The following is a 24,829-nucleotide window of genomic DNA, read 5'->3' on the forward strand; positions in this document are numbered from 1 at the left end:
CAAGGAACAGGGACACTCAGGCACTATATTTCTGCAGCAGTGTTGGGGACCATACCCAGATGTCATGCACACAGGCATACACTTACTGCTGAGCTACACGCTGGTCCTAAGACACTGGTTTGAAATCAGATGAAATGTGCTCAATGCTGAGAAAATATTGATGACACATATCACTAGAACATGCATAATCAGGTGGAAATAAAATATATTTATTAGAAATATTGCAGTCATTATGCTATATTTTTATGTTAATAGTTAAATACATCTATGTTGGCTTGTCAAGTCCTGACAAAGCTTGGTACAATCTAGTGTGCTCTTTGTAAAAGTGATGCCACAGATGTCTGTATCAACTGTATTCAACTAACGTAGTTAAAATTGGTTAGCGACTCAGGATGTTACAGATTCAGCCAAACTCTGACTTGGGTCAGAGAAGTAAAATATCCAGTGAACTGGGAAAATGCAATTATTAAAAATATCTTTTAAAAAACTTGCTAGGTTATACCTGTTAGAGTATAGCTCATCTCAAAATGGCACTCAAGCTTTGCAAAGGCAAAAACTCCCACGGGGTTTGGCAAATAGGTTTGGAGTTACTGACCTCTCAGCCCCATGTGTACATCTGCCATGAGATACAGCAACAGCCCTGAGCTCCCTGGCAGGGTCCCTGCAGCAGAGAGGGCTGGTGGGGCAAGAGAACCTGCAAATAGCTGTCCCTTGGGAACCATTTTGTCTACAACGAATGGAATCTACTTTGAATGTTGTTAACAAAAGCTAAAACATGAGGAGTAGAGAACAACAATAAAGAGGGACACTGTTTCTGTAGAGGGCAAAGGGCTAGATCGGCCTTTGGCCAGCCATGACACTGTCACAGGGTCACTCAAGTTCATGTTGTTGAAACAACTTGCAAGAGAGAACCAGGAACTTCTCTTTATGTTCTAGAATAATTCCTGCACTCTTTTGGGTGCTGCATTTTGCATCTTTCTTTATAAATAAAAAAAATCATATATGAAGTAAATATTTGCAGTCACCTAATCATCTGAAATGAGGAAATATTGGCTGAAGGGATATGGGAAGAAAGTTGAGTATTTTGGCCTTTGAATATCTTGGGAGAGAAAACCGGGGGTCACGATTTGAGATTTTTTCTCAATTCATTCCTTTTCCCTTTGAACTTCATTGTGCTCTAAGCTTTTGATTAAATAGCTTGCCCTGTGGCCCAGCCAGGGTGGGGACTCCCACGCACCCTCGGCCCGTGGCCTCTGGCCTTCCTCCCTGCCTGCAGCAACACATGTCTGTGGGCTGAACACCACCTTCAGCTTCTCCACACACGCCCACTGGCAAAGCACCATCTCAGCATTTCCTTAAGTTACAAAAATAAGCTGCACATGGCCTTGTGACATTTCTTTCCTTCTTTTTAACCTACAAGGAATGGGTGGAGGGAGGAGAAGGCTGAGGCTACCACTGTAGACAGCTGTGCCCAGAGTGAGTTCTGAATCATCTAGAGTAATCACTCCAAACAGGGCGCCAGGCAGGCTGGCTACCCCCTCTAGGTATCTGAAAAACCTCAATGTCTCTCCCACACAAAGCCCTGCATAAGCCCAGCTTACACACAACAAACAGATCAACTCAACTATTGGGGCTAATACTTTTCCCTCCTGGAATAGGCAGCAAGGCAGAAGCTAGACAGAAAACAGATCAGTTTGTCCCAGAAAGCCAGCAGCACAAAGCAACTCAAGCAATAACTTCCATTTGGACAAATTCATCAGGAAGAAGCACGTTAAATGTATTCAGATTGTGCCTCTAGCTTCCATCTGCAAACAAACAGAGTCACCTCCCGACCCTGCCCAGAGCATGGCTCCACTCTGGGGCCTGGCCAGGATTCTCTCTCTCCTTAGTGGTTCTTAGGAAAACTCTATAGATTACATGTGTGATCTATCATATGTGATCTATAGATCACATCCCTGATGCAATCCAGCTCTTCTCTCGGGCTGATGGGACAGCCACCAGGTACACATAGCTGCACCCGACTCCCTAGGAGTTTGGGAATCAAGAGTCTGAGGAGAACCACAGGGGAAACCAGGTCCCCGATGGGCCTGGATGGAACGCAGCCAGGAGGGCGGTGCTGATAAGTCTACCACAGACTTGCCCAAGAAGATGACAAGGAGCAATTAGTACTTGCACCCAAACTTCCAGAGGAAAGCAGGGCTTGGGCTGCCACAGAGGGAGCCCACAGCAGGGGAAAGAAACCTCCCTGGCCACCTTCGATTCTAGATAGACGTGCCTACCCCGAAGGCTTTGTTTTGCCATGCACAGGTAGGAGGCCTGATTGAGTCTGCAGCTGAAATACTGTTTAAATTTGTGCCTGTGCAACAACCCAAGAAACACACATCTTCAGCCTATTGTGCAGGTTCACGAGGACTCTGTAGGCCTGGCCGTTTCCTGTGCCCAAGAGGTTCTGTGTCACAGATGCCGGTGGGTGTGAGTGGAGGCACAAGTGCTGGTTTCCTGTAGGCTGCGAGCCTGGCCCAAGACCCCCCACAGCAAACAGTCTGGGTTTCCTGCCTTACTGTACACTAGGGAATCACACATGTGAGGGCGTGACCCCAAGACCTTCACCCAGCTCTTGGCACTGCAACTGTTCCCTGACACCTGAATGTGTTTCTCCGTCAGATGCTGAATTGGTTAGTTCCAAGCAGTTTGAGAGCAAGTGCTTGCTTGCTTTCTGGCATTTCGTTGGGTGGTTTGGAGGAAGAGATGGGCTGGCTAGTGCTAAGTTGTTGTAAGGGGGAAAGTCAGAATCTGTTGTAAGAAGAGAACTTAGAAAGAGCAGTTTGCTGTGACTTGCAGTGCAGGTTAGGCACAGATCCCGGCTGGGAGTGGAGAACTCCCATGTAGGGTCCTTGGAATAAGCTGTGGGGTGGATGCCAGGTCTGGAATTCTGTTTGTCCTCCATTGTCCTCCAAGTGAGCTGAGGTGGAAGTGGGTGCTGGTGCTCTCTTTGCTGTGGACGGCCCCCTACCCCCCCACACATGAGCCTTTCTTTGAAGTACAGAAGGCAGCAGGTAGGGTGGGATGTTCAGCTCCAGGTCTTCTAGGCTTACGTCTCGAAGTACTTATAGATCTGGGCGACGTACTGCATCACACTCTGCCAGTCGGGCCGGTCTGTGTACAGCATCTCACTGAGCTCCTGCAGGGAAGGAAGAGTCACTAGAGGTTCGTCCCAGAGCCCCTTCCCATGCTAGGTCCTGGGAGACCCCAACTCCACCAGGCGGAGCCGCCCCCCAGAAACAATGGTACAGGCAACACCGAGACAGGTTAAATGCGGCCAGCCCAATCCAAAGGAAATGCTGCCAGGAGCTCTTTAAATTTCTTAGCACAGGAGGAAAAAATGTGACCATGTAGTGATGAATACAAACTCAGTATATACGCATATCATTATGTTATATACCTACATTATGTCATTATGTTATGTTATATACCTACATACTACAGAACCTTCTATGTCAATTATGACTCAGTTAAAGAAAAAGTCCTTGTGGAAAGAGTGACAATACTAGTGGTAGGATGTTTGCCCGGTGGTGTGCGCTTTCTGCTGGAACTTCTTCCATACTCCTGGCTTTGCTGCCGGCTGTCATTTTAGTGGCTGCTCAAAGGAACTACCGTACTCCAATGGGCCAGACTGGCACCTAATGCTTGAGTGCTGGTTTCCGCCTGCTTATTCTTTACAACAAGCATCTTCCTGGAAAGTTCCCTTCTGCACGTTGTGCCTTAGGATAAATTCCCAAGAATGCGACGATCACAAACCCTACAGTCATTTTAAAATGCAACCAATTATTTGATCAAAACTATTATCGCTGAATGATTTAGTTCATTCCTACGACTTCCCATCCCACCCCTACTCATTTCAGACTCAACAAGGAATCAGTAGGTCAGTGTGCTGGGCACCAGTCAAGACTCCTGAAAACTGCCACTGACTGGACCTAAGAATTCAACTGGGGGTTAATCTGAACTCTTCTGTGGTCACAAAAGGACAGCGGGAAAGGGTCCTGCTGCCAGAAGCAGCGATACACTGGAAGGAGAAGGTGAGGTCCAACTCTCCATGCCTGGACAGTGCTGGACCTCTCGAGGTCCAGTTAATCAGCCACTGTCCTCAGTTTCTACCACATCTAAAGATTGACTGCTCCCTGGGGAACAAAGCACAGCAGGCAGGACTCAAAAGCTAAGGAGAGTGACCCCAATAGGCATGGGGCAGAACAGTTTGCTCAGATACAGAATCTTTTCCTGACCATAATTCCACTCCTACACAACCAACTGGGAGGCAAATTCTGTACCAGGAAAGATGTTCAGGGTTGGAACTTGCAGCAGGCTGCACCTTAGTGGTCTCTGACAAACTAGCAGGGATAAGTCATCTGATTCCTTCAAACAAGGAAAAGACAAAGGCAAATTCTGCCAGCCTTCCTAGCTAATGGCCGAGCAGCAGTGAATGAATGACATCTGCTTACCCCAATCTAAGCTCCACAAAGCCAGCACCTCCCAATCTGCATCTGCCTGACCAACAGCAGGCTGCCCTTCAGAAAGGATGCCCAAAAACAAACAACAAAGTATGCAGCAACCCTGCCACTTCCTGCTATGCACACTTTGTCCCTTATCTGAACATTCGGACATTTGGATGGAGGCCAGGTATGGTAAAACTTGAGGTGACAGGCATTGCCAAAACACTGCACCATCAGACTACAAAATGCTTCTCAGTACTGCTTAAGCCTGAAAATACAACAGTCTCCAGCATTGGGGTAAATACACCCAGTAGCAACGTGCATCTGTTTGGTGCTATTGTTGCTAAAGGTATGCATGACTGTGAGCTTAATATGCTGCCAACCTTTGGGTCTTGACACCAAAGCCACCTAGAGGCACCAGCAACTATGATACCTGGGACATTTATTTATCTTCTGCCCAGGGCTACCAATGCTGTAGTAAATGTATGACTGCACATTCCCAGCAGGGCCCTGAGCAGTGCAAACCAGAGCCACAGTCTCTGACTGGGTCAAGCACAAACCCCAGATTACCATGCAGGTCTGGACAAAACCAGGCTTCCCCCTACTCCTCACACACCGCCAGAACCAATAAAGAACTGGGTACATTCTTCTGCACTGATGAAGACAGAAATCCTGGGAAAACTTCCACATACATGAGAGCTTTCTGGGTTTTCTGATGAAGAATTCTAAGCAACTATGCTGAGGATGTTCCTTGAATAGGTGAAAGCAATAAAAGAAAACTTGAACGAGGACAGAGGAAGTATAAAAGTTTGAGAAAAACGCTATCAACATTAATGAGCTAAGGTCAGGGAGATAACAGAGGAACCAGGGCACAGGTGACTGACCCTGGCTCAATTTTTCAGAACCACATGACCCCCAAGCATCATTGGTGTCACTCTGGAGACCCCCAAGTATCACTGTATACAGGCCTGTGGCCCTGAGTTCTCAGGGGTGGGCCTGGTGATCTCTGGCTCCTGAGTACACCTCATTCTCAGATTCCAGCATTCAACAATAGGCAGATATAAAATATACAGGAATAAAGTATAGAGGTTGGCTGAGTGTCACAGGGTGTGGGCTCTCGACTCCCTGAGCACTGATCGGGACATGGCTCCTAAATTACTGAGGTAAGGAGCACAGTAGTTAACCTGAAAACAACGTAGAGGGGCTCAGCCACAGATGGTATACGTTGAGAAATGAATCTGTGTGCTCAAAGACAAGGTAGATGAAATCATCAAGAACAAACAGAAGAAAAATATCAAGTTTTTAAAAATGAGAGTTCTTGAATAAGAGTTCTGTGAATCAGCATGCAAGTGAGTAAACAACATAGGGAATGCAGAAAGAGAGGAAAGTAAGAAAAGAATCATTGAAGATCTGATGGATGGTTGAAGAAATTATAGCTGACAACTTTGGAGTCATATGCCTGACTCAGGAAGTTCAGAGTTCCAAACAAAATAAACCCAAATAAATAAACCCAAATAAAAAGATACAATGTAATTTCAATGACAAAAGATCAAGATAAAGAATCCTGAGAGCAGTGAAAGCAAAGCAAGGATTCTCATACACAGGAATGTCCAAAGACTCATAGAAGATTTATCAAGTGCAACCCTTCAGGCCAGAGATAATGGCATTATATAGCCAGGAAATTGAAGCAGATATCCAAACAAGAATACTCTACCCAGCAAGGTTAGCACTCAAGTTAGAAGGGTTGATACAGAGTTTTTCAGACAAAAGACAGTTAAAAAGATTCATAATCACTGTGCAGCTCTGCCAGTAGTATTACACGGCCTTCTATAAACAGCACGGAAACAATACTTGCAAGAAATAAGAAACTAAAAAACACAAAATGTAGCACAGGAGAAGAGTAATAATAGGGTCTCATGTAATAAATTTGAGACTTACTTGTTTTGAACTTAATAGGGAATATAAGCTTAAAATTTCGGAGGGAAACTTCATGGTAACCTCAAGACAAATACAGAAGACACAAATAAGAAGGGACAATTGAAACCTGACCACAATATAATAGGCAGATATAAAGTATAGCAGAATAAAAGACCAAGGAAAGAGACAAAATTCCAGAATACATACAGGAAGATGGAAATAAAGTCTTAAATTTCATAATTTTGCTAAATTTCAATGACCTGAATTCACCAATAAAAAGGCAGAGAAAGGCCTGATGGGCTAGGAAACAAAACCCAATCTTCTCCTTACAAGAGACCCACTTTAACTTTCATGATAAACAGGCTCAAAGTAAAAGGTTGGAAAAACAGTTGCACAAGGAAATGGTGGCTAAAAGTGGCTGGGATGGATACACTCATATCAGACAAAATAGAGCTTCAAACAGAAAAAGCAGTAAGAGACAGAGATGGATAATATAATGATTAAGAGAACGTTACATGCAAAAGACTTATCACTCAGCAATATATATGTGTGTGTGTGTGTGTGTGTGTGTGTGTGTATGTATACATATACCACACCAAATGAAGTAGAATCAAAATACATAAAGCAACTATTTAACAAATCTGAATAAAGATACTGACAGCAACACAATAGTAGTAGGAGATTTTCATATTTCCCACTCACTGTTGGATATAACAGACAAAAACCAATATGGAAACAAATAGCCGAAAAAAGGAGGAACTGCAGTAACTGAGCTTAACATAGATGTTCAGGGTTATTCTCTTTCTAAAGCTGAATACACAATCTTTTCCAGCACACTTGGCTTATTTTAGGATAGAACTCATGATAGGACACTAAACAAGTGTCCATAAAGTCATGAAGATAGAAATCATATCAAGTATCTTTTCAGACCACAATGCTATGAAGGTAAAATAAACCATAAAAAATGTATGTAGTTGGATGGGGCTGGAGCCATAGCACAGCGGGTAGGGCATTTGCCTTGCACGCGGCCAACCTGGGTTCGATTTCTGGCATTCCGTATGGTCCTCCAAGCACCGCCAGGAGTAAGTCCTGAGCTCAGAGCCAGGAGTAACCCCTGAGCATTGCTGGGTGTGACCCAAAAAGATATATATATATATATATATATATATATATATATATATATATATAGTTGGAGAATGGGCTGGGGAAATAGCTCAAAGAGAATAAGGGAATCCTGGTTTGACCTCTAGGGCCACATGGTTAATTCCCTGAGCACCACAGGGAGCAACCCACTAACAATGAATGCACTGCTGGATGTGGGCCAAGAGCAACGGCAAAAAAGAATCTGGGAAAAATGCAGACAGAAACCACAACCATCCTGGAAACAAATGAAAATGAAGATATAAACTCCAGAACATAAGGAACATAACAAAAGTTGTACAAGATCCACCTTCGTAGGAATACACATGTTCATGAATAAACAAGGCTCATGTAAGTAACCTAACTTTACATCTTAAGAAACTAGAAAAACATAAAAAAAAGTAAAGGCTTAAGTATATAGAAGGAAGGAAATAGTAAAAATTATATCCAAAAAAAAGAAATGAAAAGATATTTAAAAAGTCAATGCAACCAAGAATAAGAATAAGCAAGACTGACAACCTTGGTTAGACTCATGACAAAATAGACAACTCTCTAATAAATAGGACCATAAATGACAGATAAGTTATAATAGATATTACAGAAAGCAAAAGATCATAAGGACAAAGATCTACTATGAACAATTTTATGCCACTGAAAGGAGAACCTAAAAGAAATGTGTACATTTTAAAAATCAAAAAATCTTCCTAGACTGAATCAGGAGGAAACACAAAATCTGAACAGACCAATTGCTAGGACAGAAATCTGAAGTGTGATCTTTTCCTAAACCAGATTCACAGAGGTTTACTAGTGACTTCTTCCAAACTTTCGACCTTCTTACCAGTCCTCCAGCTCTTCCAGACAGTCAAAGAAATAAAAAATAAAAATTCTTCAGTTTTGTATGAGGCCAAACTACCACTATCAAGTATATCTAGAGATATAACTAATAAAGAAAAGATTGCTCAATCTTTCTGATGAAAATAGATGCAAAGATCCTCACAAAATCTTAGCAAACTGAATTCAACAATACAATGAAAGGATCATAGATGATGCTCATGTAGGGTTTATCCCAGGGATGCAAGGTTTCAGCTTTCGCCAATGAGAATGACGTTGGTTGTGGGTCTGTTGTATGAGGCCTTTATGATACTGAAGTAAGTCCCTAAAGTAAGTTTTGCTGAGTTAAAAAAAATTTTAATCATAAATGTATATGAAACTTGTCAAGGGCTTTCTCTTAAATTCAATATTTGTGATTTAATTGTGACATGCCACATCAACAAAAGGAAAGATAATAATCATGTGACTGGACTGGGGAGATGACTCAAAGGGCTGGAGTGCATGCTTTGTATGTAGGACTCCCGAGTTTGATCCACAGTACCTCATAGTCCTCTGAGCACTGCTGGGAAGTGACCTCTGAGCAGCAGCCAGAAGAAGCCCCAGAGCACTGCCAGGTGTGGCACCAAAAACAAAACAAAAAGTCATGTTATCATATCAATAGATGCAGAGAAAGATCTTGAAAAGAGTAAATAAATGCACAGGGGCTGGAGAGATAGGACAGCGGGTAGGACCTTTGCCTTACATGCAGCTGACTAGGGTTCAGTCCCCGGCATCCCATATGGTCCCCTGAGCACCACCAGGAGTAATTCCTGAGTGCAGAGCCAGGAGTAACCACTGAGCATTGCTGGATGTGACCCCGAAGCCAAAAAAGAGTAAATACACAATTATGATATAATTCACAAAATGGAGCTAGAAGGAACTTCTCTATAGTGACAACCACATATTACATGATTACTTGGTGAAAAACTGAAACCTTCCCTCTACGATCAAGCACAAGGCAAGGATGTCCATTCTCAATACTAGTATTCAACACAATATATAAGAAGTGCTAGGTTCAACAACAGGGGAAAAAAATGAAAGGGATTTAAATTGGAAAAGAACTTATCAGACTATAATTTATTTGCAGAAAATGTGATGCTGTACACAATAATAAAGACATCACCCAAAACTTTTAGAAACAATAAACCTATCTAGTAAAATGACAGACTAAAAAAAACTGAAAACTCAGTTGCATTTTTATATGCAAACCAGAAGAGAAAGGAAAACAATTCCATTTACAATTGTTAAATCAATTTAACAAAGGCAGTGAGAAGCTTATAATAAGTAAACGATGTGAGATACTATTTGAAAAAACTGAAGACACAAGAAATGAAAACATCTTCATGGACTGGAAGAATTTCTATTGTTAAAATGACCATCCTACCTTAATCAAAGCATGCAGACTTCATGCAACTCCTATAAAAATTCCCATGTTACTCATCAAGACCATAAAACTCTACAAATAGCAAAAACTATTCTCAGAAAAAAATATGAGGGCTGGCCTTTTGGAAAACAATATGGACGATTCTCAAAAAACTAGAGGTTGAGCTCCCATTTGACCCAGCAATACCACTGCTGGGAATATATCCCGGAGAAGCAAAAAAGTATAGTCAAAATGACATCTGCACTTATATGTTCATCGCAGCACTGTTTGCAATAGCCAGAATCTGGAAAAAACCCGAGTGCTCTAGAACAGATGACTGGTTGAAGAAACTCTGGTACATCTATACAATGGAATACTATGCAGCTGTTAGAAAGAATGAGGTCATGACGTTTGCATATAAGTGGATCAGCATGGAAAGTATCATGCTAAGTGAAATGAGTCAGAAAGAGAGAGACAGACATAGAAAGATTGCACTCATCTGTGGAATATAGAATAACAGAGTAGGAGACTAACACCCAAGAATAGTAGAAATAAGTACCAGGAGGTTGTCTCCATGGCTTGGAGGTTGGTCTCTCATTCTGGGCAACTCAGAGAAGGGAACACCAAGTAAAATGTAGTTAGAGGTCATGTGGGGGAAAGATGATGCGGGCCGAATATAGACTAGAGACTGAACACAATGGCCACTCAACACCTTTATTGCAAACCACAACACCTAATCAGAGAGAACAAAAGGGAAGACCCTGCCATAGTGGCAGTGTGGGGTGGGGGTAGATGGGACTGGGGAGGATGGGAGGGATGTTGGGTTTACTGGTGGTGGAGAATGGGCACTGGTGAAGGGATGGGTTATCGAACTTTGTATGGGGGAAACATGAGCACAAAAATGTATAAATCTGTAACTGTACCCTCACGTTGACTCACTAATTAAAAATAAACTATTAATTTAAAAAAAGTTATATATGTGTTGATATATATATATCAACACGTAGAAGATTTGCAAATATTTTCTACCAGTTAGTTGCCTGTTAACTCTACTGATATGTCTTGATATGTAATTTTTAAAATACTCATAATTAAATTTATATCTTTTTTGTAAAAAAAAAAAATATGAGGGCTGGGAAGCTGGCTTTAAGGGCTGGAGTGTATGCACCGTCAGAGTCTTGAGTCTGACCCAGGGCAAGTCTCTATGGTGTCCCACTCCACCCTCTAGAAACGGAAAAATTACAAAAGGCACTGCATTATCTGGTTTTAAACTACAGTACTCATTTATAGTAATCAAAACAGGGTGGGAACTGGAATAAAAGCAAACTTTAAAAAATTTGAATATAATTAAGAGTTCAGAAGTACAGAGCCAGAGAGATAGTACAGTGGGTAGGGTGCTTGCCTTGCACACAGCGGACCCAGATTTGGTTCCTGGCATTCCATACGGTCCCCAGAGCCTACCAGGAGTGACACTGAGCACAGAATTGGAGTAAGCCTTAGGACTGCCTCTGTGGCCCCAAAACTAAAAAGAGTCAAGAAGTAAAATTTCAGCTATATGGGCACTCAACTGTATGGTCAGTTAATTTCCAATAAAGGAGCTAAGAGCAAGAAGTGGAGGGAGGAAAACCTCTTCAATAAATGATGCTGGGAAAACTGGTAAACCACATGCAAAATAAAAATGTGACTGAGACACTACCTCACAATATAATACAAATTGATGAAAGAACTTGATTTTAGAACTGAATCTACAAAATATGCTTAGAAAAACATAGGCAGAATTCTCCATGTTACCTCAGAGGTGTCTTCAATGAATGGACTTCACATGCAAATTTAATGAAAGCAAAAACAGAGATGGTTCCTGCTGAGCTGGGAGTAGTCCTCAGGGAACAAACAAACAAAGCCAACTGTTGTCTTAGACACAGTTATGGGACAAGATGGAGTCTTTCATTTTCCTACAACCTGTATGGAACTAGGGGTTATACTATGAAGTAAAATAAGTCATAGAGAGAAAAACAACTTTACTCATATTGTGGAATATAAAGAAACAAAGTAAGTCTGTCAACAGGACTGAGTTTATCAAGTGAAGAGGGTGGGGTAGGAGAGGGAGCAGGCAAACGAGGAGGGACCCAGGGTACTGGTGGAACAATCCTGGTAGTTCGGGGATGGTGAAGTAACAATGCAAACCTCAATGTCATTGTTATCATAAACCATGTTCTATCAGTAAGAACAAAAGCAAAGCAAATCTTGCCTTCATGTGGCCAACCGGGTTTGATCCCCAACACCTCATGTGGTGCCCCTAGCCCCACCAGGAATGAACCCTGAGTGCAGAGTCAGGAGTAACCCCTAAGCACTGCCACATGTGGCTCCGAAACAAAACAAAAATCCAATCCAATCTGGTGAACATCAAAGAGCCTTTCTTAAAAAAACTTTGTTCTTGCGAACATGCTGTACCCAGGAATCTATATTTACTTAAATACACTTACTAGAATGTAAGTTCATTTTTTCCCATTAAATTTAACAAAAGAACTTGAGTAGAGATTTGGGATTATCACTGATGCCAATTCTGATTTGGTACCTTTAAAAACCGCCATTTGTTATTAAATTAAGTACATTATTTTTCCCATCCACATCAAGATACTGAGAAGAAAATTTAATAATGTAGGAAGTCTCTATTTTGTTGAAGGCACAAGTTGGTTAAAGAGCTCATAAACATTCCTAAACGCTTTTGAGATTAATTGTTATTTGTCAGTAGCGCATAGACATCCAAACAAAGGAAATTGCTAGCTCTGGAAATTAAGTCTACATGATCTCATTTGCTTTCCAGCTTTCAGTAACTTACATATTAGATTAGACAAAGACTGGGTGGAAATGTTAAAAAAGGAGAAAATATTAACTGCAACAGTACAAATAAATAATATAACTTTGTGTATTCTCAAAATTATACTCACCAGTAATAAAATGGCAGCTGGTAGATGATTATCGATAGCTAGAATAGGCAACCCAAGAGTGGCCAACAGACTTTTTCCTGAATGCAGGAATCTAGTTGAAGTGGAGATTACAGTTCCACCCCCACACATCATGGATTCCAAGGAGTCAGGTAATTTTTTTTTATTCCTTAACATGACTTCTCTGTTTTTACTTGTTAGTTGTGTTTCAGAGGCAATATTACTCCATCTTCAGCAGATGGTTAAGTCCCATGACTCCTTACAAACATCTCTAAAGTTGTCTGTATGTACTGGGATTGCTATTGCAGGGGTAGGGGGTGGGGGGAGAATCTGCGGGAAATGCTCGGGGCTTTCTCCGGACTCTCCACTCAGGGCCCACTCCAGGCAGGGCTTGGGGAGCCTCTGGGGTGCTGGGGACTGAGCCTGGGTCCGCTGTGCACAAGCCAGGGCTCTGCCCACTGTGCCCTCTCTAGCTTGCCCGCTGGGGTTTCTGATAGTGGTGTTTGAGTGAGAGAGTAGATTTTACACCAGGAATTCAGGTATTTTAGTGGCTGAAATTCTGTTTCTTTTTTCCCCCTTCTCCTTTTTCTTCTTTGGTTTCCTGGACCAAACCTAGAAGTCACTGTCTCCTCCTGGCTTCATGTTGGGGTGGAGACTGGGTGGTGGGGCGGAGATTTGGGGCAGCAAAGCATGTATTTCAATCTTTTGAGCATTTCTCTGACCCAAAGTTCTAGTTTTTTTGTTTTATTTTTTGAGTAAGCTATAGGGAAAATTTATGTTTAGTAGCTGATTACTTTAGGAAATTAAACATTCAATTTCAGAGTTGAAACACTGATAGTAGCACTGACATCTCTATGATTACTTTTTTCAATTACTTTACCTACAACTTAGATTTTCCTGGCCACTAGTGAAGCAACATTAAGAAACAACGATAATCAGGGGTCAGTCTCAGTGGTGCTAAGGGATCCCAAAGGATGCTCCTTGGGATACTGGCCCTGCAGTGCTCAGGCCAGTGATGTACGTAGGTTGGGGGCCACTGTGGCCACACAAGTGCTCAAGAGGCCAGGCTGTGTGGGGCTGGTGTATGGAGTTTGGGGCCACTATGGCCACACAGGCACTCAGGAATCTATGCTGCATGGGGGTGGGACTGTACTCTCCACTTCATCTAGATTCCTGCATTCAGGAAAAAGTCTATTGGCCACTCTTGGGTTGCCTATTCTAGCTACCGATAATCATCTACCAGCTGTCATTTTATTACTGGTGAGTATAAACTATTTATAAATATTTTATAATCTTTGATTTTATTCAGTTTTAATTTGATATGTCTAGATAGATATTTTACTCATTCTGTTTGAGATTCCTTAAGCATCTGTGGGTTTTTGTCATTCCAGAAAAATTCCAGACATCACTTCTTCATATATTGTCCCTATCATATTGCTTTTCTCCTTTTCTTCTGGAGTTCAACAAAGATATATCTCACTTTCTCTTCCATGTCTTTTAAGCTCTTTGACTGATACCACTGACTAGTTAAATCAAGTCAATTTATACCAGTCTATCCCTATTTTTCTTTGTTTTTAAGCCACACCTAGAGATGCTCAGGAGCTACTCCTGGCTATGCACTCAGGAATTACTCCTGATGGTGCTTGGGGGAAGATATAAGATGCCGGGGATTGAACCTGGGTTGGCTGCATGCAAGGCAAGTGCCCTTCCCACTGTACCATCCCTTCAGGTCTCTGGGAAGCCTTTGACTTCCTTATTAAAAGATGACATGAGGTACTTGTGCTAAAATTTCCCGTTTCTACTGGCACACGGTGTAAGTGGTGTCTGGTACTTGGCAGTCACTTTTAACCATAGAGAAACAATTATGGGGACAAAAAGTTAACTACTAACCCTGAACCTAAAAGTCAAAAAGTCAAAAAAGTCAATTAAAGGTGGTAGAGTGTAAAGAATAGATACTCTGGACTCCTTAATTATAACACTGAATAGTGAAGCCATCCTGAAAGAATATTTAAGCAATTTGCTAGGGGAAAAAAACCCCATAATTTAAGTAAATGTTAAAAGTTGAGTTTTCCATTTTCTGAAGTTGAATATGTGCTGACTTAATAATATCCCTTTCTCGGGGCTGGAGTGATAGCACAGCGGGTAGGGTGTTTGCCTTGCAAGCGGCCGACCAGGGTTCAAATCCCAGTATCCCATATGGTCCCCTGAGCACCGCCAGGGGTGATTCCTGAGTGCATGAGCCAGGAGTGACCCCTGTGCATTGCTGGGTGTGACTCAAAAAGCAAAAAATACATATATATATCCCTTTCTCATAGTTTCCATTTTTCAAGACTGCTGTTTTATATTCTAGGTAATTTCTTTAGATCTATTTTCCAGTTCAGAAGTTTTCTTTCTCTGCTGTTTCTAGTCAGTTTCAATACCAATTGAGTTGATGTTTTCATTTTTTAGAAAGTCTCACTCAACTAGTTTGTAAAATCCTATTAACAGCACCATGCTCCTTCCTCCTGGTTCCTATTTTCTCTGTTTCCTGTGCATGGGGGAGTCGCTAACTGATGCTGTCAGGATCACCTTGGTACAGGCTCCAGCACTGAGGATTAAGCTCTTGGCCTCACACTTTGTCCAGGAGCTTCAGAAGCCATTGAACTACCTTTAGGACCTCTTCCTTTTCTTTGGTTGCCAAAAAAGCTAAGAACGAAAGCAGGCTTCTTATCAGAACCAGAGACTGGCAGAGAAAATTTTTATTGTTGCTGTTATTGTGGTTTGGGTCACAGCTGTCGGTGCTCAGGGATCACTCCTGGCTCAGTGCTCAAGGATCACTCCTGGTGGGACTCAGGAGACCACAGGGAGTCCAGGGACCAAAGCTGGTCAGCCCTGCCCTGCCTGCTGTGCTCTCTTTGACCTTGGCAGGGAAAATTTTTAACTTTCTCTTTCATGACAAAAAATAACATTTTGTGATCTTTGGTTCTGTGTTAATGATCTGTTTCTGGGAGCTCAGGCCGGCTCTCTCACTCCCATGTTGCGACTCTATCATGGGCCTCTACCACCGCCCACGCCACAGTCTCAGGCCATGCCTCCTAGTCTGGTTTCCAGTTTTCTTCACCCTTCGACTTCTGGGTTATCTCATATTCTTTCATTCTACTTTGTTTTTCAGTAAAATCAATTTTTTAGAGGAACGTGAGAGGAGAGCAAGACAGAAAGATATGCATGTTCAAGAGAGAATATGAACTTTTCTAGAGGAGAAAATGTTCTGAGAGTACACATCTCAGGATGAGGGAGTCAATCTCCAGGGTGGAGAATGTTCCATAAAGTAAATGAAAGGAACTGCACATCTAAGATTGAGATTGGGTATTTATTCTGGGGCAGGGGAGAGGGTTGGGCCACACCCAGTGGTACTCAGGGCTGACTCCTTGTAGGGCTCAGGATCTCTAACCTGAGCACTGCCAGACCGTGAATCTGGGTTGGCCAAATGGGTTGCCTTACCCATCCATTCTTTATTCAGAGTTCAGTCATGTATTGACAGTTAAAAAATTAGTCTTCTGGGGCTGGAGCAATAGTATAGTGGGTAGGGCATTTGCCTTGCATGCGGCTGACCAGGGTTCAATTCCCAGCATCCCATATGGTCCCCCAAGCACCACCAGGAGTAATTCATGAATGTAAAGCCAGGAGTAATCCCTGTGCATCGCCTGGTGTGACCCAAAAAGAAAAAAAAAAGTTAATCTTCATTAAAATTTCTAGGCAACATAAACAGAAAGGTTTTAATGATAATGCAGTTCACTGTTTCCAGAATGACATCCTCACTGAAAAATAAAACGATGGTCAGAGAGAGAATATGGGGGTTAAAGCACTTGCTTTGCATTTGGCTGACCCAAGTTTGATCTCTAGTACCATATATGTCTCCTGAACACTGCCAAGGGGGTACCCTATACTCCTGAGCACAGAGCCAAGAGTAGCCCCTGAGCACTGCCAGGAATGCCCCCACACCAAAACCTCCCCCCCAAAAAAAAGAGAAAAAAAGAAAATGGAAATCATGTGGTCAGTCTCCAATAAGACAGCTTTATATTCATGATTATGAGCAATACATTTCAGTAAATGAACTTCAATATTCTGTAAGAAATTGTTTATTTGATGCATTAAGTTCTTTCTCAAATAATCTGAGTGAAGTACAAATTTACAAACGGAACACTTACCAGGCTGGGTTTGATGCCTACACTTTCAGCTGCTTCAAATGCCAACAAGAGATTTCTTTTCTAGGTTAAAAAAAAAGACAGAGACTAGAATTATTAACTAAAAATACATACCCTTTCTTGGAAAGAATATTATACACTCTGATATAAATGATCTTTTTAGATGAAGTCATGAAATTTGCACATAAGTGGATCAACATGGAAAATATCAAGTTAAATGAAATGAGTCAGAGAGAGAGGTACAGACATAGAAAGACTGCATTCATTTGTGAAATATAAAGTAACAGAATGGGGGACTGACTAACACCCAAGAATAGTAGAGATAAAGCACATGAACAGCTCCTCCACTCCTAAAAGACTATGATCCCAGAGGTCCACTAACTACTTTAGGCACCCAGCATACTTGCAGAAATGCCTCTAGACTATAAACTAAGCTATGGCCCCATGCTGCCCTGGGAGGAGAAAGGTTTTTCTCTCTTGGCCTTTCCTTTTGGTGGTGGCGTGGCGACCACCATCTTATAAGGCCCACTAACCAGAGGTACGAACTTGCAGTGACACGACTTCTGGCAGAAATTCCTCTGGACTTAATTACTAAAATACCAGAAATCCAAAACCTCATATGCTCTTCATTCTCAGCAGTGGAAAACAAATTATCTAATGATGCCTTTTTGGCAGATCTGATTGTTGGGGGAAAATTCTTTTTTTTTTTCATTCATTTGTGATATTTTATTTACTGCTCTTTATTTTTTTTTAAATTTATTTATTTTTAATTAGAGAATCACCATGAGGGTACAGTTACAGATTTATACACTTTTGTGCTTATACTTCCCTCATACAAAGTTTGGAACCCATCCCTTCACCAGTGCCCATTCTCCACCACCCGTAAACCCAGTGTCCCTCCCACCCTCCCCAATCCCATCTCCCCCCCACCCCACCCTGCCACTGTGGCAAGGCATTCCCTTCTGTTTTCTCTCTCTAATTAGCTGTTGTGGTTTGCAATAAAGGTGTTGAGTGGCCGCTGTGCTCAGTCTCTAGCCCTCATTCAGCCTGCAACTCCCTTCCCCCACATGGCCTTCGACTACAATGTAGTTGGTGATCGCTTCTCTGAGTTGACCTTTCCCCGGAACGTGAGGCCAGCCTCGAAGCCATGGAGTCAACCTCCTGGTACTTATTTCTACAGTTCTTGGGTGTTAGTCTCCCACTCTGTTATTCTATATACCATAGATGAGTGCAATCTTTCTATGTCTGTCTCTCTCTTTCTGACTCATTTCACTCAGCATGAAACTTTTCATGCCCATCCACTTGACTACAAAATTCTTGACCTCCTTTTTTCTAATAGCTGCATAGTATTCCATTGTATAGATGTACCAAAGTTTCCTCAACCAGTCATCCGTTCTGGGGCATTCGGGTTTTTTCCAGATTCTGGCTATTGTAAACAGTGCTGCGATGAACATACATGTGCAGATGTTGTTTCGATTGTACTTTTTTGCCTCTCTGGGATATATTCCCAGCAGTGGTATTGCTGGGTCAAATGGGAATTCAATATCTAATTTTTTGAGAGTCGTCCAAATTGTTTTCCAGAAGGGCTGAACCAGTCGGCATTCCCACCAGCAGTGAAGAAGGGTCCCTTTCTCCCCACATCCTCTCCAACAGCGGTTGCTTTTGTTCTTTTGGATGTGTGCTAGTCTCTGTGGTGTGAGGTGGTATCTCAAAGTTGTTTTGATCTGCATCTCTCTGATGATTAGTGATGCAGAGCACTTTTTCATGTGCCTTTTGGCCATTCGTATTTCTTCCTTGGTAAAGTTTCTGTTCATTTCTTCGCCCCATTTTTTGATGGGGTTGGATGTTTTCTTCTTGTAGAGTTCAACCAGTGCTTTATATACCATTGATATCAACCCCTTATCTGATGGGTATTGTGTAAATATCCTTTCCCATTCTGTGGATAGTCTTTGGATTCTGGTCACTGTATCTCTTGCGGTGCAGAAGCTTTTTAGTTTAATGTAGTCCCATTTGTTGATCTCTGTTTTTACTAGATTGCTTAGTTCCGTGTCACGTTTGAAGATACCTTTATCTTCAATATCGTGGAGGGTTTCGCCGACCTTGTCTTCAATGTACCTTATGGTTTGTGGTCTAATGTTGAGGTCTTTAATCCATTTTGATCTGACTTTTGTGCATGGTGTCAGGTCAAGGTCTAAACCCATTTTTTTGCATGTGGTTGTCCAGTTGTGCCAGCACCATTTGTTAAAGAGGCTTTCCTTGCTCCACTTCACATCTCTTGCTCCCTTATCAAAGATTAGATGGTCATACATTTGGGGTTGTGTGTAGGGATATTCCACCCTGTTCCATTGGTCTACGGCTCTGCCTTTGTTCCAGTACCATGCTGTTTTAATTGTTACTGCTTTGTAGTAAAGTTTGAGGTTGGGGATGGTGATGCCTCCCATCATCTTTTTCCCAAGAATTGTTTTAGCTATCCTTGGACGTTTGTTATTCCATATGAATTTTAGGATTGCTTGATCCATTTCTTTGAAGAATGTCATGGGTATACTTATAGGGATCGCATTGAATCTGTATAATGCTTTAGGGAGTATTGCCATTTTGACAACATTGATTCTCCCTATCCACGAGCAGGGTATATGTTTCCATTTCCTCATGTCCTCTTTGATTTCGTGGAGTAGCGTTATGTAGTTTTCTTTGTAAAGGTCTTTTACTTCCTTGGTTAAGCTGATTCCGAGGTACCTGATTTTCTGGGGCACGATTGTGAATGGGATTGCTTTTTTCATGTCCCTTTCCTCTGCCTCATTGTTTGCATATATGAAGGCCATGGATTTTTGGGTATTGATTTTGTAGCCTGCAACTTTACTGTATAAGTCTATTGTTTCTAAGAGTTTCTTAGTAGAGGTTTTAGGCTTCTCTAGATATAGTATCATGTCGTCTGCAAATAGTGAGAGTTTGATTTCTTCCCTTCCTATCTGGATGCCCTTAATCTCTTTTTCTTGTCTAATAGCTATCGCAAGTACTTCCAGTACTATATTGAAGAGCAGTGGTGAGAGTGGGCATCCTTGTCTTGTGCCTGATCTCAGAGGAAAGGCCCTTAGTTTTTCCCCGTTGAGGATAATGCTTGCCGTAGGCTTGTGATAGATGGCTTCGACTATCTTGAGGAAAGTTCCTCCAAACCCCATTTTGGCGAGGGTTTTCATCATGAAAGGATGTTGGATCTTGTCAAATGCTTTCTCTGCATCTATTGATATGATCATATGGTTTTTATCTTTACTTTTGTTGATATGCTGGATTATGTTGATTGATTTCCGAATGTTAAACCATCCTTCCATTGTTGGGGGAAAATTCTAAATAATAGTAGTGAGTTTTCTGCCAAAATATTGAATGTAATCAAAGTAAAGAGAGAGTAAAGTGAAAATCATCAGCCACACAGGCAGGGTACGGTGGGGGATGGCAGGTATACTGGGGTTCTTGGTGGTGGAATGTGTGCAGTGGTGAAGGGATGGGTGTTTTATCATTGTATGACTGAGACTTAAACCTGAAAGCTTTGTAACTTTTTTCATGGTGATTTGGAAAAAAAAATAAGTAGAGATAAGTACCAGGAGGCTTGCTTCACGGCTTGGAAGCCAACCTCCCATACTGGGGGAAAAGGCAGCTCAGATAGAGAAGGGAACACCAAGTAAAGGGTGTTTGGAGGGCATGCTCGGGATCGGATATGCATACAAAGTGGACTATAGACTGAACAGGATGGCCACTTAGTACCTCTACTGAGAACCACAACACCCCAAAGGAGAAAGAGGAAAAAAAAGGAATGCCCTGCTGCAGAGGCGGGGGTGAGGTGGGGGGGATGGAGTAGGGGGTGGTGGGAGGGATACTGGGATCATTGGTGGTGAAGAATGGGCACTGGTGGAGGGATGGGTACTCGATCATTGAATGACTGAAATGCAAGGATGAAACTTTGTAGTCTGTAACTGTACCTCACAGTGATTCACTAATAATTTTTTTTAATTATCTTTTTAATGGGAGCAAGGGGCTCCTGCTCAGTTCCCAGAGGGCCTGGAGGCTGCCCCTGTGATGGTACATGGGCAGGCAGACGTGGTGCTGTTGTAGTCTAGCAATGCAGGGCTCACCGTGGCTATGGTTGGTGGCCATCAGCACTACAACAGATAGTGGTGTGTGTGTGTGTGTGTGTGTGTGTGTATGTGTGTGTGTGTTTTGGGTTCACACCCCTGCTCTCCCTGTCTTGGGGCTTGAGGGCTATACCCTACAATGCATGGGGAACCATGTGGGACCAGTGATCAAACCCAGGGCTCCAGCCTGCAAAGCGAGCACTCCAGTCCTTCGAACTCTCTCTCTCCTGCCCAAACCTCCACTTCTTGTCCTATCAACCACGAATAGGACTTTCAGGGTTGACTGTATGATATGGAAGAAAATTCCCCTTAACTTCCCTATAGCTAGCCAAGCTTTACTTCTGACTTGCTGAATCAGAACACTGGTTTTGAGTTAGTCTCCCTTCCTTCCTCATGCTCGGCAGAAGCCGAGGCCTCACGTGTGGGAGGTACGTGCTCTGGCTCTGATGTGCTCAAATTTCCCAAAAGCCTTGCAACTGCCCAAATTTGGAGAATCATAGAGGCTGAAAGGTACACTGGTGAAGGGACAGGTGTCAGAACACTGTATGACTGAACAGCTTTGTAACTAAGTATTTCACATAGTGAAAACTATGTTTTTCACTAGGAAAAATTTTGTCTCAATTTTGAAAAATGAAACAAAAATTAGGTGAATAAGATGATTTCTAAAACCATTTTGTGGAAGAAGGGCCACCACAGTGGTGCTAGGGGCTCAAGGCCACCACAGTGTTGTCCAGGGATCAAGCCAGGACGCAGGTATTGGACTCCTGTACTGGCTCTCTGGTCCCACTTTTGGAGCTGGTTGTCTAGACATTACCCTGTGCCCGGAGACATGAAGATTCTGGTCCTACCCCAGGCTCTGGGGAAGGGAAAGGACCTGGGGCCAATGACACTAAAGTAACGAGGCCCATGAAAGTCCTCAGAGAGCCAGTAGGGGGGTGAATGTGTGGAAACTGGGGAGAGGGGGCCTGCAGGGGGCATGGAAACTTGTACCTCCTACAGACGACTGCTCCTGACAACGGCCCTCCTAACAAAGTGGTCAGCTCACGAGTAAACGGGTTTCCAGTGCTCTGAGAGCTCCTCAAGCAAATCATTGCACAGCGAGGAGTCTGCTGAGAGCTGGTCGGGGGCAGAAAGAGGGTGGGGTGGAGGGGGTGTGCTGAGACTCATGACGGGCCTGTCAGGCAGCAGGATGGTCTGGAGACCTGGTACTGAGCTGAGTCTGAGGGTGTCCAACAAACGCCTGGGATGTGCCCATGGGAATCCGAGGTAGCACTAGGGCTGGGAAGACGCAGGACAGGTTTCCGTGGTGCTCCCTCAGCACGCTGCGTGCTGTTCCTGACTTCACTGGCATCGATCCCTGCCCTCACAGTAGCCACTAGTTGTAGGATAACATGGGGTTTGTCCTTTTCGCCTTGCCTTAGGGAACTTAGTTTACCTTAGAGCAATGGCCTTTTGTACAGACATAGGAAGACAGTTAATAATATGCTTTGTAACTTGGGAGCTGATTGACTCCAATAATATTTACTCCCGGGCATCTGCTTTCTCAACTCAGTTGCCCTTAGTTCCTAACACCTCAAAAGCAGGGTCCCGACGAGGGATGGAATAGACCCAGGGCAAGCTGTGAGCTACCCTGGCATCAAAATGGGCCAGGCCAGGGGCTGGAGCAATAGCACAGAGGGTAGGGCGTTTGCGTTGCACGCGGCTGACCTGGGTTCGATTCCCAGCATACCATATGGTCCTCTGAGCACCGCCAGGGGTGATTCCTGAGTGCAGAGCCAGGAGTAACCCCTGAGCATCCCCGGGTGTGACCCAAAAAGCAAAAAAAAAGGGTCAGGCCAAAGAGCCACAATACTCAACTACAAGTTACAAGTTGAGGGCATAATCATGGACAATGCTGTCATGATCCAAAGATAATGATGAGACTAGTACCCTGCTGGGGTTAGGAAGATTAACCTGGCCTGAGGACTGTGGTCTGGAATGTATAGTGAGATGTCCTCAGGAAGAACCAAACTTTATATCTCTTACTGTGCTCATACAGAATGACATTGCTAGAAATATTAGAAGTAGATTTACTATACCTATTTAAGCAGATTACTAGCTCACACCCTGACACACCCTTGTTTGGAATCACACCCTTGAGTGGATCTCCTTAGATGAGATTTCCTTAGATGAGATTTTGTTAATCTCCTCAAAAAATGGTCTTACCCTTCTTTGTTGATTTGTTGATGTTAAACCCACCTTTGTGCTACTGCCCTATGTAATCTGCTATATAAACTAAGACTGTGGGGCAGAGAGGGAGACAGAAGAAGAAGACAGGGGAGAGAGAAGAAGGAGATAGAAGATCCAGAAAGAGATCCAGAACCGGGAGAGAAGCAGAGAGAGAGAATGGAATAAACTGATCGAGCAACCAGCTTGGCCTTCTTCCTTCTGTTGCCGCCCTTGACCAACAGCCACACACAACGGTTCCAGAGTACCAAACACGGGTGGTGAGAGAGCCACCCGGAGAGCCTGAGAATGCACACGTCCGTCAGCCTGCCTTAGTTTTTTACAACTAGTGACTCAAATACTTAAAAGGAACTAACGACACAAATTCAATGTTTTAAGTTACATTAGTCAGATTTCACCACACCAGACAACATTTCCGTCACTTCGGAAAGTCACTTAGAGATGATCAACTCATGGTGGGCCTGAGATCTGCAACTCCAGCTATGGAACGTGGACATTTCTCAGGAAACTCAGGTTGATCTTCCATATGAACCAGCAGTTCCACTTCTTGGCATCTGCCACAAGGACCCCAAAAATCAATTCAGAAAAATCATCTACACCGCTATGTTCATTGCAGCACTATTCACAACAGCCAAAATCTGTAAACAACCTGACTTCCTGAGAACAGAAGGCTGGTTAAAGAAGCCATGGCACACACAGAGTGAAATGTGACCAAGTTTTAAGAAAAGACGCTGTGGATGGATCTGGAGACGGTTGTGTTGAATGCAGTTAGTCCCAACAGAACAGATCTAGAGTGATCTCTCCCACGATGGATATAAAGAAACATAGGGAGGAAATAATTAATGCTCCCAAACAAAAGGAAGTGAGAACTGGGCTTCAGTAGAAAGCCTGGGAAGGGGGCTGGGGAAGGACACTGGGGCGAGAGCAGAGGGAAACAGTGGGACACTGGTGGAGGGTGTGGTACTGGAATGTCCTATACTGAAACCCTACACCAATAGTTTTATAAACCATGGTGCTTAAAATAAGCACTGTCCCATTGCTCATCGATTTGCTCGAGCAGGCACTAGTAATGTCTCCATTGTGAGACTTGTTACTGTTTTTGGCATATCAAATACACCACGGGTAGCTTGCCAGGCTCTGCCATGCAGGTGGGATACTCTTGGTAGCTTGCCGGGCTCTCTGAGAGGGACAGAGGAGTCAAACCTGGGTCGGCCATGTGCAAGGCAAACACCCTACATGCTGTGCTATTGCTCCAGTCCAAAATTTTTAAAAAATTACTGCTCAGGGGAGAGGGATGTAACTCAGCACTAAAAGTCAGTTAAAGCTCTAGGTTTAATATCCAACTTAAAAAAATTTATAGATAAATGGCTCAGGTTGCAGGGGTAGCTCTGCGGGGAAGCACCTGCGTTGTAGGTGTAATGCTACATGTTTGATCCCTGTCATGACTCACATGTACTGAGTGTGTGATCCCAGAGACACTATTAGTGATTTCCAGCACAACAAGCTGAGTCATCTCTGATGGAAAGCAAACAGTGTGTGAGCAAGCATGGCAACTAAAGTGTACACCCCC

The 24,829-nt window shown here is 43.0% G+C and overlaps 1 protein-coding gene across 4 annotated transcripts in view; it reads right to left on the reverse strand.

Moving 5' to 3' along the window:
* SPECC1 (sperm antigen with calponin homology and coiled-coil domains 1) overlaps nt 1–24,829 on the reverse strand; it is a 457,476-nt gene that overhangs the window by 52,117 nt on the left and 380,530 nt on the right. For 2 of the 4 annotated variants that reach the window (XM_055139258.1, XM_055139256.1), the window contains exon 15: nt 16,910–16,969. In XM_055139258.1, coding sequence (XP_054995233.1) covers nt 16,910–16,969 — 60 coding nt within the window. Of the gene's footprint in view, nt 1–187; nt 3,182–8,916; nt 8,983–16,909; nt 16,970–24,829 lie in introns of those variants that run through there. The other 2 variants (XM_055139255.1, XM_055139257.1) reach the window with 2 other exon arrangements.

This window comes from Sorex araneus, chromosome 5 (genome assembly GCF_027595985.1).
Source record: "Sorex araneus isolate mSorAra2 chromosome 5, mSorAra2.pri, whole genome shotgun sequence".
Taxonomy (NCBI): Eukaryota; Metazoa; Chordata; class Mammalia; order Eulipotyphla; family Soricidae; genus Sorex; species Sorex araneus.